The sequence below is a fragment of the Crinia signifera genome, chromosome 11 (assembly GCF_055691185.1).
Source record: "Crinia signifera chromosome 11, ASM5569118v1, whole genome shotgun sequence".
NCBI classification, from domain to species: Eukaryota; Metazoa; Chordata; class Amphibia; order Anura; family Myobatrachidae; genus Crinia; species Crinia signifera.
In genome coordinates, this window is record NC_139227.1 from 99,450,427 (window position 1) to 99,465,009 (window position 14,583).

Consider the following 14,583-nt stretch of genomic DNA (forward strand, 5'->3'; position numbering starts at 1 on the left):
AGAGTATTGTGTACAGTTCTGGAGGCCATATCTCCAGAAGGATATAAATACATTAGAGCAGTGGTTCACAATCTTTTTTGAATCACGGCACCCTAGGGTATCAATATTTTTTCAGGGCACCCCTAGGTCAAAAAAATAAAATAAATTAGATTGGATTTATATGTGATTCCTAGGGTCAGTTATGTGGTAAAGGGCAGGATTTGCTTATATTTGTACACCTTTTATTATTGGCAGCCACCAGCACTGGTTTTGCCCATAAATAATTAACCATAAATAATTTGAATTGGTCCTGGACCACCAACCCAGAGCACCCCTGCAAGTGTCCCGAGGCACCCCAGGGAGCCACGGCACACAGTTTGGGAACCACTGCATTAGAGACTGTACAAAGAAGGGCAACTAAAATGGTGCATGGCCTACTTCACAAAACTTACCAGGAAAGACTAAAAGATCTTAATATGTATAGTTTAGAGCAGAGAAGGGAAAGGGGGGACATGATAGAAACTTTCAAATATATCAAGGGTTTTAGCAAGGTACAGGTGGGAGACATTCTTCACAGGAAGAGGAGCAACAGAACACGAGGACATGCACTGACACTAGAGGGAGGAAGATTCAGGGGAAATGTGTGGAATGATTTTTTCACAGAAAGAGTAGTAGATAAGTGGAATAGCCTCCCATCAGAGGTGGTAGAGGCACATACAGTAGTACAATTTAAACATGCTTGGGATCGGCATATTGATATCCTTACAAAAAAATAAGGATAAAATATGGTTTGAGGTAACATGTTTAAAAACAGGGGCAGACTAGATGGGCCAAGTGGTTCTTATCTGCCGTCAAATTCTATGTTTCTATGTCCAGGTCTCTGAGAGTCTTCTGATACTGAATCCTCCCTTTTCTGTCCATTTGTTTTCTGCAGACACAACAAAGATATTGCTCTGCTGAACATGGCGAATGTCCTGCACCGGACGCATTTCTCAGCCGATGCTGCTATTCTTGTACACGCTGCACTCGACGTGTCCCCTGGAGCAGACGTCTCTGCGGACTCTCTGGTCAGCCACTACACACTGGGGAATATATATGCAGTAAGTATGGAGCTCTGCTGCCCTGTGCTGCCCTCTAGGGGCTGCTGACCTGCATGGAATATAATCCACTATCATAAAGTCATGGAGCAGCACCATGTCATGAGCAGCGCAGCACTGATGTCACTGACGCTCTGCACACATCATGGAGCATCGCTGTGACCTGAGCGGATCTGCACATATCATGGTGCAACGCTGTGACCTGAGCGGATCTGCACATATGGTGCAACGCTGTGACCTGAGCAGAGTAGCACTCATGTCACTGACGCTCTGCACACATCATGGAGCATCGCTGTGACCTGAGCGGATCTGCACATATCATGGTGCAACGCTGTGACCTGAGCGGATCTGCACATATCATGGTGCAACGCTGTGACCTGAGCAGAGTAGCACTCATGTCACTGACGCTCTGCACACATCATGGAGCAGCACTGATGTCACCGGCGCTCTGCACACCTCATGGAGCAGCAGCATGAGCTGAGCGATGCTCTGACACTTCCTACAAAACAGGAATGAGTACAGTAAACCTGATAACAGCAGAGGGCTTTAGGATAGGCCTGGCCAACCTGTCGGTCTCCAGCTGTTGTGAAACTACAAGCCCCATCATGCTTTGCCACTCTTTTGCTAATATGTTAAAACTGGCAAGGCATGCTGGGATGTGTAGTTTCACAACAGCTGGAGAGCTACTGGTTGTCCAGGCTGATAGATCTGGCTGATCTCTTAAATAAGACGTAATACAGGCAGGTCCCTAGGGTGGGCCACTCACTAGGAAAGACCTATTGCCAGTGTCATCCTGACCAGAGTCCAGGAACTATGTCTGCACAACCGCGGGGCTTACACTGGACACCCTGACCCATAGAGTGCATGCGGCACCCTGCACCCCAATACACATGTCGCTGTAATATAAAGTACTGCTGACTTCTCTCCTTGTCCTGCTGCCGCAGATGCTGGGGGAGTACAATCACTCTGTGCTGTGCTATGACCGGGTGCTGGAGTCCAGGCCGTTCTTCTATGAGGCTGACAAAAGAAGGAGAGCAGTGTTATGCCAGCAGAAGCTAGAGCAGAAGCTGGAGGCCCAACATAGGTGAGTCTCTGTCATGTTACCCCATTGTGGGCTTTGATTGCGCAGTCCTGGCTATGCCACAATGAGCTCAACGGTGCCAATGTCTCTGCTGCTAGGTCTCTCCAGAGGACGCTGAACGAGCTGAAGGAGTATCAGAAGCAGCACGACCATTACCTGAGGCAGCAGGAGGTGCTAGAGAAGCACAAGCTGATCCAGGAGGAGCAGATCCTGAGGAACATAATCCACGAGACTCAGATGGCCAAAGAGGCCCAGCTGGGTAACACAATGTTCTTGTGATTATTAGTATGGGATGTCATGGCAGAAGACCCTCTAATCTGTGTCTTGGATGAAGGCAGGCTAAGAAACCGACAGAGGCAAGGATAGGGGCCCCCAGTATCCACCAGAGGCATGGTTAGGGGTCACCAGAGGCAGGTTTAGGGACCCTGATATCCACCAGAGGTAGTTAGGGGCCCCCAGTATCCACCAGAGACGGTGTTAGGGGCTCCCTGTCTCCACCAGATGCAGGGTTAGGGGCCACCAGAAGCCATTAATAGCATTGACTATCTTCAGAAGTAGGGAATGTGGTGATGGGTGTGGGAAGAGCCAGAGGCTCCTGTAAGGGAAACAATGGGAAGCTATAACCTAACTGAGATTGTTAAAAAAGTGAAGGGATTTAAAGAATATGGGGTACTGCTTTCCTAGCATGGCGCCCGTCTCATTGATTGTATGCCTTAAGTTTACGGTACTTAAGGCATACAATCAACGCGATGGACCCGCCAGCACTATCCATGCCAACCCGAAGCGTGGTGAGCGCAGCGAGCCCGCGAGGGGCGGCGGTACGCGTCCTCCGACCTTTTCATACCCCCCACTATCCACGTCGGCGTGGAGTTGATTTTATATAGTGTGGCGAGCGCAGCGAGCCTGAAGCGTGGCGAGGGGACGCGGACTACTTTACATGTATTCCGCTTCCCCTCGTGGGGAATTTGGGTTTTGGGGCCTTTTTACATTGATTCCAATGTAAAAATTGCATAGATTGCATCTTGCAGTACCGAATATGGAAACAGGGAAGTGACATTGATCCCGCGAGGGCCGGGAAGCTGCATTATTTCCCCAAATTTGGGAAAGCAGAAGGGTTCTGCTTAGTCTTGTATAAGATTTGTAGTACCTTCTTAAGAAACGTACACACTAGACCATTTATCAAACGATCTGCACAATAGCAACATACTGTAGTGTCCTTTTTGTGTATATCGTTTAGTGTATACGTGCTATATTAACGATGTGCGCTCCAGCGATGTCATCTTTATATACAGCTCAGTTTGAGTATATACTCAACAACGGCTATACTGCTTGTTGTAACCACTGGCTTTTTGTGTGTTTGCAATGTTGTCTAGTGTGTATTCCCCTTTAAAGTGCATACACACTATGTGATATTTAAACCATATTGCTCATTTTGGCCCTTCTGGGCCATTATCGGTTAAATATCGCCAGTGTGTACACTATGAATGATGCGCGCTCCTGCAGGTATCCACAAATACCTTGTCTGTAAATGCAGCTCAGTTTGACGATCTCATCAACGACTGCATGTACAGAGGGGGGAGCCTATGACATCCTTAAATGAGACATTGTTCACTGTGCATCTGCATGGGAGTTAAGGGAGTTGTCCTTTATCTCTCAGGAAGTGTATGGTACATTATGTATGTTGCTGACTATGTAGATTTATTTTTATTACATTTTGAAGTCAATCCCACAATCCCTTCCTAGGAAACCATCAGATCTGCCAGATCAGCAGCCAGAAGCACAGTCTGCACTGCTCCTGGGATTTGCCCGTGCGTTACCACAGAGGAGACATCTTTGAGAACGTGGAGCAAGTGTTGGTAAGAGTCTGTCAGATTCCGCAGCAGCAGAGGATAGGACGGGGATCTGGAGAGTGCCCCAGCTCACCCCATATCACATAATCCGTATTATCAGTGGTTTCTAGTGACTGCTTCTTTTTTGTCTTATATGTCTTTCCCACTTCTGTGGAACTACGCATCCCAGAATGCCCTGCCACAAATTTGCTATTAGGGCAGTCTAAAACGATGGCCGGCTATGTTGGGACATGTATTTCCACAGCAGCTGGAGGGCTGCATGTTGACTACACCTGTTACATGGCATGAGAGCAGATGTAAAATGTGCAGGCAGATTTAGTGCTGGGGGTGGGAGCGTATCCAGGTTCTACAACATTCAAACTGTACACCCTGGCAGGCAAATCCCCGACATCTCAGCTTCTCTATATATAAAAGGCTAACCACTCCTCACCTCTATGATGTGAAGTATCGCCAGTGACCACTAGAGGCCACTCGACGGACTGAAGTGAAAGCAGTTTTTGCAGGGACACTGATTTGTTTCAAACTTGCTGGATATGGAGAGAGGGAGCTGTGAAGACAGAGATTGGAGGAGCAGATGGGGACTGGGTGGGATTTTTGGGCTCAAAACTGTCACAGCTCAAAGTGATAGTTTGGAGTAAGTGGAGCTTTGTGCTGAGAGACACTGAATCGCTCAGCGATCTGTAACTGCCCATGTTCTCCATAGAGAATGCCCCATCGCTATCGTTATGGGGTATACACACAGCGATTTGTACTTTAATTTCTAGGCGATCTCTTCAGATCGGGCTTAAATTGCCCTGTGTGTATATCCCATTAAGCCTTTCCCGTGTCTCTTGTATTCCATTAATTCCGTTAATTTTTAGTTTCAAAAATAAAAATACAACCTGTGTGTCTAGTTCTGTATTCTAATATAATGGGTGTTTTTCGCCTTCTCTGCAAATGTAAAGGAGTGTACACACGCTTTGATTTGGACAGGTTTTCAATTCGATTTTGTGTATAGAAGCAAAATTTGAATTGACATCGAATGGTTTTTAAAAAGCTTTTGATCCGCATTCTCTTCGGTGTGCTCTCGTCTTCTCTATATCGAAAAGAAAAATATCCTGCGCAGGCAAGGAAATATTGAATTCGATCCAGTAAATAGAATGTGTACACTGCGCCTTGAATGCAAATCGAATGCGAAAGGGGGTGGAATTGGGGGAAATCGAAAGCAATTTGAATCGAAAGCAAATCAGTGCGTGTGTACATACCTTAAAGTTTTTATTTATTATTATCATTATTACAGACACAGTTGTCCTTTTTTTGTTTTTAGTTTGGGGACGATACCTCATCTGCATACATGACCTCTGTGAATTTTGACCTGCAAGCTAATCAGAGTATGCTGCTGCAGCGCCCCCTGGTGTCCCGCTCTGCAATAAGCGTCTGGGGCATGGATGCTGCCACTTATGATGTAAGTCACATCTTATCTGTGGTAGTATTGTAGAGCAGGGGTAGCCAACTCCAGTCCTCGAGAGCTACCAACAGTGCAGGTTTTCCAGCTCACCTCGCAGTTACACAGGTGCACTCATTACTGACTAAAATATATATATAAAGATCCACATGTGGAGCTAATTACTTCACTTGTGATTCTGTGAGGAGACCTGGAAAACGTTAACTGTTGGTAGCTCTCGGACTGGAGTTGGCTATCCCTGTTGTAGAGGATCTGTCTCCAGGATGCCGCTCTGCTGCAAAGATTGGAAAAGTGACCATGTAACATGAGGTCTGGGGACCGTATGCTTGTTTCTCCTTCATCCACTGGTGGTTTACTGGGGTACAGATAGTGATGTGTGGAGCCTGGTCATTGTCACATTGGCTTCTTTTGGTCATTCTGCAGGCTAATATTGGTCAGAGCCAGCCGGTACCTTCCAGGTTTATGTCTGTGTTGGTGGTGCCTCTGCTGTTTCTGGGTACCATCTGTTTCTCTGTGCACACTTTTGTAAAGCCTATCATTATAAATCTTTGCATCGGCGGAGGCTATCTTTGGGTGCCGGGTACTTGGTGCAGCCATAGTGTGCTCCCTCCTTTGAGGACGGCATTAGGACATCCCCAGAGTGGTTTCCAGTGTCTCCCAGTGGATGAAGGAGAAAACCGGATTATTCTGCATACCTGGAAAGTCCATTTCTGGATTCCATGGTGCCCACTGGCCGCCCTCCCTGCACTTGTTATGCAGGTTTTATTCCTGTTTTAGTTGCGGTGCTCAGTTGATGTGATGTATTCTGGCACTCGGTTGGGTGATTTCCTCTCCGGCGAGGTTAAACTTTAACTGAGGTTAGGTGGTGTATAGAGGGTTATATTTTTTTTATACCTACATGCTTGTTGCCAGTGGTCTACATGCTTGTTGCCAGGGGTCTACATGCTTGTTGCTGGGGGGTTACAAGTTCAGTGTGCCAGCACTTCCGTGTAGCGCTGCACGAGCTGCGCTCCCCTGACAGACTCTAGAGTTCCTGTAGGACCTCTATCATCTGTCTCCAACAAGGCAGCAGCCATATTTAGAAGATTCCATTAGGACGGTCAGACCACATGGAACCTGCTGAGACTCTGCACTCCCGCGGTACCGGCTACCCTCCCCACAGATTTACACCGCGGTGCTATAGTTATGCCACTGGGAGAAGCAATGTTCAAATTTATCTTTAAAAGTTCCAGGCTCCCAACAGCAATATCTATACCCCAACATTATCCAATGTCCCACCTGTCGAATCGAATGGCTTCACTAGTAAGCAGAAAAATCCTCTATTATGTCACCTCTGAATAGAATTGCAAGAACCAACGCTCCACCCGTACCCTGACGTTCCCCTAACTGCTGTAGCATCCCATCATTACTTTGGCCACTGCTCCATAATGACCTGAAACCCTCCTGGAAAACTAAGGAACCGACTGCCAGACATTATTATATTTGTGATCTGACCTGATCATTTCATACCTCTGTTATTGAGTTACCACGCTGACCGGTGATAGAAAGAATAGATTACTTCTTATGTAGTTTACAGAAAGACTATATATATATTTATTTTTTTTATTCTATTGCCTGCTTAATTTAAAAGACCTTGTAGACATGTTGGGAGATCGAAAGTTTATCCGACAATAAGCAATTTATAGCGGAACAGTTTTTTAAATGTATTTTTTATTCATTTCTCATGTATTATTATTATTATTATTATTATTATTATTATTAATAATTTTTTTTAGCAAGAAACAGACCAGCTATGGCCCAAGAAAGCAGATTGTACTACGAGATTCCCCTCGGTTCCTCTACCTGGAGAGCTTCCAACATACCACCTACCTCTTGTGCAGTCAGGACTGAGGTGAGTCTCGGTGCAGGTTGGTTGTCATTCTCCTTGTATCAATACCAGACATCAAGATGCCTTTAGCCCAGTGGATCCCAAACTGTGTGCCGTGGCACCCAGGGACAAATGTAAAATTAATTTTGGTAAATGTATTCGGCAAAGCCGGTGATTTATTGCTGGCGATTATTAAAATTTGTGGACAAAGGGAAGCTAATGCTGACCCTCACTGCATAATTAAACCTAAAGATGACATCATAAACAAAATTAATTTGATTCAGATTTTTTTTTTTCTTAATTTCTCAACAAGAACATTTTTGGCTTGGGGTGCCATAGATAAAATTCTGATACTATAGGGTGCCATGTTTCAAAAAGTTTGGGAACCAATGCTTTAGCCCCTAGAAGGCAGATGCTGGGGAAGTGAGACTCCTTGTTCTTGGCCTTGCATAGGAGGTGATTGATCACGGAGCAAGGTCCTCTCGTTCGCATGAGGAATAATGGTTTTTTTTGCGCTTGCTGCGCATGGCCACGGCGAACAGATTGTTCGGCAGGTGCGCGCAAGTCTCCACTCAACAGTTTAGTGGTCTATTAGAGTTCAATGATGTCTGGCGTTGTTGGTGGCCGCTCTGAAATAAATCTGTTTGTCGTCTTCCTCCTCCAGTGTCAGTCCGGCTGTACTGAAACAGATAGATGCTGCCAGTGACCCGCACAATCCAGACTGCACATCAATTCCAGATGTGCGTAAGAATGAGACGCTGCAGCGGCTGATGGTGGAGCTGGAGGGCAAGCTGGATCTGCAGCAGCTGAAGCCGGACAGACATGCGCAGCGGGTATGCGGGGTGAGGGGAGGGCAGTTGTAGATGGATAACGCTGGCACCCTGGTAACTCTCTTCACTTGTCTGTCTCTGCTTAGGCCTTACTCACCCTGATCAGTAACCTGAGTATATCAGAGGAGGAAATGAGGGTCTCTTTGTACTACGCTCTCGCTCAGGTTGGTATCACTCGCTGCACAGTGAACCTGTTGCATACTAATTTTCTTAGTCAATGTGTCCAGTGTGGTTTTCTGTCAGACTGTCTAACCGTTTGCTATATCTCCGGTATTCACGTCATCTCTCATTCTGTTCCTCTGTGTATTCATTATTTGTCTCTGGTACAATCTCTGTATTGTTTTACAATTGGGAGCACGTTCAGTAATAGGTAGAGAGGTAAGCGAGCCGAGCTTAGGAGCGGGCGTTCTATAGAACAGTAGGTCTGTAATATGAGGGTAAGCGTATTATATTACACATTGATCTGCCCAGATTGCCTTAAAAAGAGATAAAAGCAAGAGTGATAAATGTCTATCCAATTAGCTCCAAACTGTCATGTTATAGGATGTATAACTGTCATGTTTATATCTCTGAAGAAGTCCCCTTTTTGTTGGAAAACCGGCTGCTTTGAGGGATTTTGCTTTACCACGATATCCCAGATTAGTCAAGCGAACAACGATCTCCGGGAATAGGGTATCCCATTAGTGTCCAGACTCTAGCATGGATCCCCAAGACCCCCAGTGTCTCCCCGGAGCTTTTTTTGAAAAAGACAATGTAACAAATATAGAAGTCTCATTAAATGAGGAAAACATTCAGTAATATCACCGGTAACCTCCACATTGGGAAAACAGCATTTGGTTTACATAGACATCCCATTATGGCTGGCATTACTGATGGAAAGGCTGCAGTGTGCGGTTGATAAGTAGAAGTACAATAATATACGTTTGATTATACGCCGTGTTGGTTTTCTCTCCCCAATTGCTATGTCGGGGACTTGGCATAATGCGCTGTTTTTGCTTCCTTCCAGCCAACTGTGCCCCTGTGGACGGTGCTGAACGAGGCGGCTCTGTACTGGCGGGCCATAGGAAACTGCACCCAGGCCGCGGCTTGCCTGCGCAGAGCATTGAACCTGGCTCCAGCTCCGCAGCAGCACGTTTTGCTGTTCAATCTGGCCAATTTACTAATGCATCACGGACTGCCCCTGGACGCCAGTAAACTACTGCTGCACGCGATGACCTTAGATCGCTCAGAGGTGAGTGGCTGCCCTTGTCCCTGTGTACAGTAATGGAATCCTACAGTGACCGCGCCTGACTGCGGCCTGAGCACCAATACTACGTGTTCTAGTTATTTGGTACTGTCATACAAATGCTCGGATACCAGTGTTTAGTAATGTGCCTAACTATACACACATGACGTTCTGCACTCCTAGATCTATTGTATTTGTCTCCTCCGGTCATGCGGGATACGTACGATATGCTGGTGGTCAAAAGACTGACCCTGGCATCCCGGTACGGAGAATCCCACCAGCAGCTCCGTAATACCCTAACCCTCTTCCTCCTAACCCGAACACCCCCCTCCCCACAGCCTGACACTCCCCTTCTATTGCCTAACCACCGCACCCTGCCGCTTAAGCCTTAATTCAAAAAATGGCGGTAATGCAGGTTCCCTTTTTTTTTTTCTTCTAAATATGGTGCCATGAGAGAGAGCTACCGGGAGGGGCGGAGCTACCGCGTGGTATGCTCCTAGTAGCCCCAGCTTCTCCCCAGCGTGACCAACATAGCGGATGGACATTTTATAATACAAGGTGCCGATGCACGCTTCCAGGAGGCTCCACATGCTGTGACAGTCTCTGGACTCAAGAACAGCACTCTTCTCCCGGTGTCCAGACCTGCTACAGCTCCCCCATGTTCTGTGAGTAGACAGTGGGGTTAGAGCTTGGTGAGACAGTTTTGGGCTGTTTGCAAATTAGGCTATAGCGCTCCCTGATATATACCATAGCGGCCTCTTTTCCTCCTGCTGAGGAATTAGATGAGCATGTTTTGTTGGCATGGAAAAACCCTGATCTGAAATTCCAAATTTCTCGCATGCTGTTGGCATCGTACCCCTTATCTGCTGAAGGCAGAAAAAAGGTAGAAACACCCCAGGTGGTTGACTCTTCCGTCGCACGTCTATCAAAGAAGATGGTTCTACCGATAAATGGGGCCACAACTCTGAGACGCCTCGGACCCAAACTAGACCTTACACTTTAGTCCATTTATACAGCGGCTGGTGTAGTACAGTGTCCGGCTCAGGTCGGATGCTGGGTAAATAAGGCCATGGGGGTTTGGGCTTTTTAGATTGTTACTTATCTGAAACACGGTGCTGATGTAGATGTCCTTTTGCAATTAGCAGAACCCATACGTGAAGCTTCAGCCTATATGGTGGAGGCCTCTAACAATGTCTGCATCATAGGAGGCCGCATCTCTGCACTCTCTATTTCAGCACGCAGATCACTCTGGCTCCGCCAGTGGCTAGCTGATGCGGAGTTCAAGCGGGCTGTTGAGGCCCTCCCCTTTGCAGGAGATGTCTTGTTCGGACCCCTGGACAGTGTATCTCACAAGCCAAAGGGGGTAAGTCAACTTTCCTTCCTTCCACAGCCCCTCCTCCTTCTGCTCGCAGGACATTTCAGGGTACATCGTTTCGGTCCTTTCGGCCACAGGCAAAGTTCCTTGGACACTCTAGAGGGGGTGCTGCCTCTCACAGAGGTTCCCGAGGTCGTGGCAGAGGAGCCACCTCCTCCGCCCAAGAGGCCAAGGCCTCTGCTAAGCCCTCAGCATGACGGGCTTCGGGCCCACCTGGGGGACCCCAAGGTGGGAGCTCGTCTTCAAGATTACAAGCACGTGTGGCTTCAATCTTGTCAAGATGCATGGGTTAGGGATCTGATAGCCTTTGGCTACAACAGGGCTTGACAAATTTATTTAAAATCTAGGAGCCAGGATAAAAATTTAGGAGCCAGATAAAAAAATAAGACGGACAGTGCGTGCCGAAGGCGCACACCCAAAATTTGCAAGTGCCATAATGCCCATTACATGCCAGGGGTTGCATGCTGGAAGCCATGCAGCAATAAGCGGTGGCACTGGTGGTGTTCAACAGTGCCCCGGACAAGTGGAGGTGCGGCTGCAGGGCTGGGGGAAAGACCTGCATCCCAATGGGGGACTTTTGGCAGGTGGCGGAGGGGGCTAAGCCTGACAGGAGGGGGAGACAGGGGTCAGGCACTGCGGGCCGCTGGTGTGACAGGAGGGGAAGACTGTGCCCGGGTGCGCTGCCACTGGTGTGACAGGAGGGGGAGGTGGGGATCGGGCATCACGCTGCCACTGCTGACAGGAGGGGTAGGCAGGGGTCAGGGAATGCGGGCCACTGTGTTCACCCTAGGATTTTTTTTTGTGCAGGGTGCTGACACCCCCCCCCCCATCATCACCAAGCAGGGCACATTATTCAAACACACACACACCCCCGTTTGCTGGAAGCAGAGGGTAATTACATCCTACAGTTAAATTGAAGACCTATTTGAACTATGGGCACACAGACATAAATGTTATCATATATAATGGGCCGCTTGAATTGGGCTCACTCACCAAGATAGGAGACCATCTCTCGCCACGAGTCCTCACTGCTGTGGAAAGGCTCCCCTCTCAGTAGATGCATGCAGTGATAGAGCGGGCCACCTGTAACACCAGCCGCCCACCCGCGAACAGAATGTCCCCTGCTGCGCGCACCTCCACACTGTGGTGGCGGCCATCGTCCTGCCCCAGCACACATTGCGCATGATGTAATGAGCGGCGTCTTGAGATCCTGGGCAGCCGCTCATTACACACGCATAGGGGGAGGAGCTGCCTGCATTCACATGGAGCAGGCAGCTCCATGTGAATCTGGCCGGTGGGTCTAAATCGGAAAGGCTTCTGCAGCAGCAGCTTTCAGCGCCTTGGTTGCTGAGCTGCATGTCAGCACGAAAGGGGGCAGCGGAGGAGCAGGGCGTGTTTAGAAGTTTAAAATCCAGGCAGGGCACTGCGCCCTGCATAGAAAGCTTAGCGTGAACACCAGGGCGGCACGTGTGACAGTCACAGGAGGGGGGAGATGGGTCAGGCACTGCGGGAGACTGTGCCCGGCTGCTCTGACAGGAGGGGGAGGCAGGGGATCGGGCACAGCGCTGCCGCTGCTCTGACAGGAGGGGGAGACGGAGGTCAGGCACTGCGGGCGCTTGTGTGACAGGAGGAGGGAGGAACGGGGTCGGGCGCCGCTGATATGACCAGATTCTGCTTCCACCCTCACTGCAAAATAAATCTGGTCGCCAGGAAGCAGAATCTGGTCGCCGTGGCGACCTGGCCCCCGGGTTTTGTCGAGCCCTGGGCTACAAGATACATTTTCAGCTTCCACCGCAATGCCGGATCTTAACAGCGGCCATTTTGAAACTTTGGGGTTTTACTCCAGCCTATTCCTTGTTCCGAAGCCAGACGTAAGCTCAACCCATCCTCAACTTAAAGGATTTGAACCCGTACCTGCAACCGGTCACGTTCAGGATGGAGTCCCTGCAATCAGTGATCACCGAATTGGAGGAGGGAGAGTTCCTGGTATCTCTCAATATCAAGGATGCATACCTCCATGTTCCCATATGGCCGCACAATCAGGCGTTCCTACTATTCGCGTCCGCAACCAACATTGGCAGTTTCAGGCCCTACCATTCAGCCTCGCCTCTGCTCCTGCGTCTTCACCAAGGTCATGGAGATACTGCGGACGCATGGGATGACGGTAATTCCGTATCCTTACGATCTTCTTCTGTTGAAGGCTCTGTCCAGGGAAGCCTTGTTGACAAACATCGCTCTGACACAGAGCACTCTCCACCATGGACGGATTCTGAATTTTCAGAAATCCCAGCTCCAGCCCTCACAATGGCTACAGTTTCTGGGAATGATCTTGGATACAGCCCTGCTACGAGCCTTTTTGCCGGGCGACAAGATACAGTCCCTTCAGGTATTAATCCGCCTGGTGCTCTTTACCCGGGAAAAATTGTTGCCGCTTTCGAGGCGATCCAAAACGGTCAGTTCCGGTCGAGACCGTTCCAATGTTGCCTACTGCAGCAGTGGTCAGGCTCTCACCTGCACCTACACCACAGAGTGAGGCTGTCTGTGCAGGTACAATACTCTCTCCTGTGGTGGCTTAACTACAGCAACCTCAGAGGAGGGAAGAGATTTGGCATCTGGAATTGGATACTGCTCACCATAGAGGACAGCCTTCGCGGTTGGGGAGCAGTCACCCTGGATTGCCAGTTCCAGGGAAGTTGGACTCCGCAGGAGTCTCTCCTATCGATCAATGTACTGGAGCTCAGAGCAGTATATTATACTCTTCTGCAGGCTCATCATCTCCTTCAGGGTCAACCCATCAGGGTACAGTCCAACAACTCCACAGCTGTTGCCTATATCAACAAGCAGGGTGGCACGCGTAGTCGTGCAGCCATAAAGGAGGCGAGTCAAATCCTGATCTGGGCCCAGGCTCACGCGTTGGCCATCTCTACAATCCTTCATACCCGTGTACAATTGGGAGTCCGACTTCTTAAGTCGACAAGATGTACACCAGGGAGAATGGTGCCTCCATCCTCAGGTGTTTCAATGCCTGATTCGCCGGTGGGGTTGTTTTCAAGGAGACCAATTACCAGTTGCTCCTGTACTTCACGCGGATGAAGGATCCAGAGGCGGTAGAAGTGGACGCTCTGGTAACGCCTTGGCCGTTCCAATTTGTTTACATCTTCCCTCCTTTCCCACTGCTACCTTGGGTGCTACAGAGGATCCGTAGGGAGAGGGTCACGGTCCTCCTGATAGCTCCGGATTACCCTCACAGGTCGTGGTACCCTCACAGGTCGTGGTACACCAGCCTCACATCTCTGCTAATCGATGAACCATGGTCCCTGCCCCTTCAAGAGGATCTGCTTAGTCAAGGGCCTTTCGTCTTTCCGGACTTGGGTCGTCTTCATTTGACAGCGTGGCTGCTGAAAAGTCCATCCTAAGGCGCGCAGGAATTCCAAGGGCTGTTATCCCTACCATGATGAAGGCCAGAAAAGAAGTTACCTCCAGGCATTACCACCGCATCTGGCGGGCTTACGTGTCTTGGTGTGAGGGAAGTGGTGTTTCCACTACCCTTTTTAAGAAGGCGAGACTTCTCTTCTTTGCAGGCCAGCTTAGCGGCAGGGCTATGTCTAGGTACCCTGAAGGTGCAGGTTTCGGCATTGTCAATCTTTTTTCAAAAAAGCCAGAGGTACATACCTTTTTCCAGGGGATTTTGAGGCTGCAACCACCTTTCCATCCTCCTACGGCTCCCTGGGACTTGGATCTAGTCCTTGGTTTCCTACAGACGGCGGATTTTGAGCCGGTAAGAGGTGGAGGAGGGTCTCGGATCTTGGGGCTCTCGTGTCGACCACCCTTTTTT

General features: G+C 48.9%; 1 protein-coding gene across 1 annotated transcript in view; it reads left to right on the forward strand.

Annotated features, from left to right (window-relative positions):
* Positions 1-14,583, forward strand: part of TTC17 (tetratricopeptide repeat domain 17) — a 96,805-nt gene that overhangs the window by 37,481 nt on the left and 44,741 nt on the right. Inside the window, exons 7-15 of the mRNA XM_083163897.1 lie at positions 914-1,079; positions 2,021-2,160; positions 2,256-2,416; positions 3,901-4,013; positions 5,314-5,451; positions 7,227-7,342; positions 7,983-8,151; positions 8,235-8,312; positions 9,155-9,379. Of these exons, the coding sequence (XP_083020023.1) occupies positions 914-1,079; positions 2,021-2,160; positions 2,256-2,416; positions 3,901-4,013; positions 5,314-5,451; positions 7,227-7,342; positions 7,983-8,151; positions 8,235-8,312; positions 9,155-9,379 (1,306 nt within the window). The remainder of the gene's footprint in view (positions 1-913; positions 1,080-2,020; positions 2,161-2,255; positions 2,417-3,900; positions 4,014-5,313; positions 5,452-7,226; positions 7,343-7,982; positions 8,152-8,234; positions 8,313-9,154; positions 9,380-14,583) is intronic.